Source organism: Notothenia coriiceps, unplaced genomic scaffold (genome assembly GCF_000735185.1).
Source record: "Notothenia coriiceps isolate Sejong01 unplaced genomic scaffold, NC01 NC01_scaffold00014629, whole genome shotgun sequence".
In the NCBI taxonomy this organism is placed as follows: domain Eukaryota; kingdom Metazoa; phylum Chordata; class Actinopteri; order Perciformes; family Nototheniidae; genus Notothenia; species Notothenia coriiceps.
This window is the reverse complement of record NW_011347330.1, coordinates 1-5,347: the sequence shown is the minus strand read 5'-3', so window position 1 is coordinate 5,347 and position 5,347 is coordinate 1. Positions and strand designations below refer to the sequence as shown.

Sequence of the window (5,347 nt, the reverse complement as noted above, 5' to 3'; positions counted from 1 at the left end):
GAACGTAAGTTGTGGTAGTTTCCGGGATTTTTTTTGCCGTGGTGAAGCGCACATTTTAAGAACTTATCGGAACTATTTACTGGGAAAAAGTACTCCGGTGTGAAAGCGGCCTGTATCTAACATGAGGATCTTTAGACAGGGGATGGGCAAATGGCGGGCACGGTGTGTATATGAGGTTTGTTTCCCGGGAAACCCTCACAAGAAACGGCCTGTTGTTATGGCGTGCTGTGACGTTAGGTTACTCTTGTAATTATTGGCCGCTTGTAATTATTAAAAGTTGTATTTATCATCTGAATTTGGCAAAACAAGTTTAATATTCTTAAAACCAAGACTTTGTTTATTTGAAATCAGATGAAAACAAACTGTCACGGACTCTGCCGTGTTATCTATGATTACTACGCTTTTCATTCATAATGTCAGCGGGAGGGAGGGGGAGCGGCGCTGAGGAACAGCAGAGACAGGCTACAAGTGTCTTAGGTTCAAGTTAGACAACTAATGTCCGGGTTAGTGTTCATGACTTCATGTGTATGTCATCTTAATGTTTATTCTCAATGCAGACACAGTTTCCGTGCTTTCCAATAGTTTAAAATAGTTTTATTCCACTGTTAAATAACCTGTTCAATACAAACATGCCACTTGTAAAAATTAAATAACATTTCTGTGAACTGATATTTGTTTAGTGAGCTTATTAGAGGATGTTCCCTGAAAGATTGTAAAATGTCAATGAAGATGTCCGACTTAGTATATTTGTTAATAATTACATACAATACATGGGATGTGTGTGAGTTCCAAGTGAATCTGCCGCCCCCTGGTGGCCAGTACATACATTATGTGGCCCCCACCACCATCCAAGTTGCCCATCCCTGCTCTAGACCCACATAACTCAATTAATAAGATTAGATTTTCATGGTTTAAAGGGCAAGGTCAAAGTTCAATGCCCGTCCAAATTCTCATTAAATCAATATCTGAAAAATTGCTTAAAGGAGGATTTTCTATTATGATTGATTTTATTTCAGTTAGACTTAAAGTAAAGCCCACTGCGATGTTTCAGTATTGACAATAATTACCATGTGTCATAAGTCTCACTCTTGCTCACCTTCCATTACCTCAGCTGTCACAACACATCAGCAGGCTATACATAGCAGCTTTTCATTTGACATAATGCTGAATCACTGCATTCTGCCAGCCCAATGTACAGGCTCAGATGATATCTGCGTCATCAACAGGAATGGCCAGACCTTCCACACACATACGAGACCACATCAGACAAAACAGAAGAGGCTCTATAGACCCACATTGATTGACATAATGCATCACTGGAATCGGTACGAAACTTGTTTTTCCTGTGGAGGGCCAACTTCCACATATCTGGCATTATTTCTGATTACCACAACCTTTGAAACTGTTGCTGTAGAAGAAGCAAATACTTTCGGGCACCATCATTTAAAAAAATTATGAAAAACCTTCTAATAATGTCAATTAAAGGCACGATTTGTAGACTGTTATGTGCACAGTTGTGTCACTGGGAATCCTATTATTTTTAATGAAGGGACTCCAAATCTAAAGCTTAACATTGTCACCTTAAGTTTCTAAAATATAGATTAAGAATGATAATACTAAGACAAATCCTGCTGATACTTTGTCATAATGTAATCTAAAATCAGGAGTATTACTAATATTTTAATAAAAACAAAATCCGTCAGATGCCTGGGGGATGAAGACAAATACATGCACGCGCCTCAGTTCTGTGGTTTGAATGTGGGATAATAAAAACCCTCTAGGCTGCTAAATAATTGGCTGTTTGGCATTTGTGTGTCTTATTTCTTTTGCTGGAACATATTCCATAACACGTTACATAACCTGACATTGCAATTTAATCAGTGGACATGTTGCTTCCTTTTTTAAATCATTGTGCCTGGGTCAGTGGGGTCTGACAAAGAATAGAAGCTGACCACAGATGCAAAAAAACATTCTCAGCGTCAGATACAGTCATTCTGTAGATGGGAAAATATCTGAAGGATGAGAAAGTCAGTTTAAGGGGTAGAACACGCCACTCTTAATGTTTGTCATTGGAACAAAATGTTGAAATCAAATGTCTGGGGATGACCGTTTATAGGAATAAGGCACCACACCCTTTGACCGTTTCACCTCCCATCCTGTCCACATGTCATCATCACACAGCTCACTCATTCATTTGAAATGGACTGCTGCCATGGCACTGCAGGGTCACCTGACAAAAAAAATCTTGCTCATTTATTGATGTAACACAAAGCAACTACGGCGTGGGCCAATCAAAGGCATGCAGTTGCATAGTGTTCCCTGGTGGCTCAGGGGTCCATGCGCCAGGCTTGAACTGCTGAGCGGTGTGGTGTCTGACAACCCTTCAAACTCAAGAATCTATTTTTCAAATTGCCCTTCTTTTGAGTGGGATTACCTTGACTCACCACTACCTGAACAAATCAAATCCCCCTCCAACACAGCCTGGGGTCTTTATAAATCAGGTCTGTTTTCAGTGAACACCTTCTAGCTGATAAAGACTTTCCGGCAAAGACAGTTGTTGTAATGTGAGGTGCAGGTGATAAAACATCACAATTGGAGAGAGGGTTTTCTGAGTGGAATTTCAAGCCTTCAACAAAAAAACGGTATTTTACAGAATTATTACCTGCTCTTTCACTGACAAAAGGAACAATTCCAATTCTCTCCCCTCTCTTTCCAGTCACATTTATAGCAGACAGCCCGCCTTCACAATTCAATCTGGCCAATCAGATCACAAATCAGAATGAGAATAAATTAAACAGAGAAATAAACATTGGTTCCTACATCTAACAAAATCCTCAAAGCCTAGGTCAATTAATAATTGTATTTACAAAAATATCGTAAATCCAAAACAAAACAATTCTGCAAAAAAACTGATTTTTTAAAGTTAATTGGCCAGCATTACATCTCATATTATTTAACCAATGACATTTGAGACTCCACTTACTCCTACAAAACATATAATGAGTACTTTGGAGGCGGCCCCCCCCCTATGAGCACTGTCACAAGATGGCTTCCAGGACTGAAACAGAGGAAATGGTGACCACTTTCATGAATGTGTGTCTTTTAAACATCATTTTCAGAAGTTAAATGAATTTAAATGCAATGTATATGTATTTGCCTATGTATTGATTAAATGAAATAAAGAGGTAAAATGCCTACCTTTCTTTACAAACAAATGGCTTAGCCAAATGTTAGTGAGGGAGTCTGTGCTTCCTCTCAACATTGTTTGTCCAGTTTAATTATGCTTATCTCTTACCCGTGCTTTTCTCTTTTTATTGTCCCAGATATATCATAAACACAGACCTCACTTCAGCATTGAGACCAACAACGCACAGCAACTGGTTGCCACAGCTGCTGGGAATATAGAGAAGCTGCTGGCTAACCGCTCCCAAGCTCTGAAGGTGAGTGTGACACACGAAAATGGGACACTTGAAAAATGTAGCAACTCTGTGTTGAAGAGAATTGAGGTGTTTAGGTATTGCTTCCTCTTTGTTATAAAAGCTGTAATTTTTTTGTTTAAAATAGGAATATAAAATACGTTTTTAGTCTGTCTGTGAGACCAGGCCTAGCGTCTCTCTTCTACAGAAACCCACAGAAACAATCTGCTCCTCCTCATTTCACGACAGAGCGGACACTGGAAACAGCCACTGCCTCAGGCCATGCACTGATCTAACATGAGCCGACATCCTCCAGCTAGATGACTTAATTCAAAGTTACCAGTCCGGCTTGCTACGTAAAAAAAAATTAAAACATTTGGGGAAAACATGTGTGGATATGATGCATGTTTTGAAATGTATTATATTACAGATGACGCTGTTTGGTTTCAACTTTCAGCAATATTTTGTCTTTCCTTGGGATGACTGAAACAAATCTGCCCTTCTTCATAATTCATACCTGCTGCTTCCATGGGTAATCTTTCTGATTCTAACGGAGAGAAAATGCTTGAAGGCTAAGCTGGAAATGCTTTTATTTGATTTTCAAGTGTTGCCTGCAGTGCTAACCACAAGTGGCTGAATTCTTCTTGTTGAATGTCGGACAAAGCCATTCAAAGACCTTGGAAGAGCTGTGAGGTTGTCGGATTGTGTTCCTTTGCTTTTGTAAACACACCGCATATCTTAAGTTGAATCTGTTTATTTTATACAACCTTCTGACAAATCGTAGACATGTTAGCTGAGACTGAAGATTATTCATTTAGGCTGAATATGGATAAAGATGATGATCCGTGGGCTTGGTCCACTACTTTGGACCGGACTGAAAGCCCCACCAGCCAATGGACATTTTCATCTTTTAGTGAAATCTCTTGACGACTGTTTATAGTTTACTCTATATAACTACCAGATTACCAGAGGTGGGAAAATAACTCAGATTTAGTCCTTACGTAAAAGTAGAAGTATCAAAGTACTCTGTAACAAAAATAAACTTAAAGTTCTAATGGTAGTAATCGTTATGCATATTGGCCCATTTCAGAATAATATACTGTATATGATATGTTTTATTATTATTGATCATTAAAGTGTTATCAATGCTGGTAAAGGTGCAGCTAGTTTAATGACTTTGTATACTGCAGGGTAGCTTGTGAATTTACTCCAGGTGGAACTAAAGTCTGATTTAAGAGTTGATTATATTTCACATCATTAATTCAAATCTGCAAAGTAACTAAAGCTATTAAATACATGTAATGGATTAAAAGTACACCTCTCAATTGTAATGAAATACAAAGTACCAAAAGATGGAAACACTCAAGTAAAGTACAAGTACCTCAAAATTGTACTTAAGTATAGTACTTGAGTAAATCTACTTTTTAGGCGTTACTCTACACCACTGCAGATTACCATGTTGCCTATTTACTTTGGTGACACCCTGGTCGTTTATTAAGCACACCCTGCAGGTCAGTTATCTCTTATCTCATTATCCCCTATAAAGAAATTGGCAACACATATTGTTGGGACATTCATGGATTTACCCTTGCGAGAACCTCTGACTATGACTGCTGGGCCACTCTGAGATTCAGACTATTTTTGATACCAATGCATCCACTGTTGGATAGTTTAGTATTACATTTTAAACATTTCTATGAGCGATACATGCCTGAGGTGGGACTCTCAGGTGTTGCCCTTTGGGCAAATGTGGCGTTCCTGCCAAGGTGCTTCCACAAACCCACTTCAATCAGCCTGTCCAGCTGGCACGCTTTGACATTCAGGAGAATGGCAAGTCGGAGTTGCTGTGCCCTGTGGGTGCCCTAAAGGCGTATATCTATGCTACTGCCTGTTACGGCAGTCGGAGCAGCTCTTCGTTTGCCATGGGTTAG

At 39.2% G+C, this 5,347-nt stretch overlaps 1 protein-coding gene across 1 annotated transcript in view; it reads left to right on the top strand.

Annotated features, from left to right (window-relative positions):
- The window catches only part of LOC104948578 (voltage-dependent calcium channel subunit alpha-2/delta-1-like), a 31,634-nt gene extending 27,880 nt beyond the window's left edge, over positions 1-3,754 (top strand). The window contains exons 3-4 of the mRNA XM_010774780.1: positions 3,324-3,440; positions 3,666-3,754. Coding sequence (XP_010773082.1) covers positions 3,324-3,440; positions 3,666-3,707 — 159 coding nt within the window. The 3' untranslated portion in view covers positions 3,708-3,754. The remainder of the gene's footprint in view (positions 1-3,323; positions 3,441-3,665) is intronic.
- Positions 3,755-5,347: the final 1,593 nt, after the last annotated feature.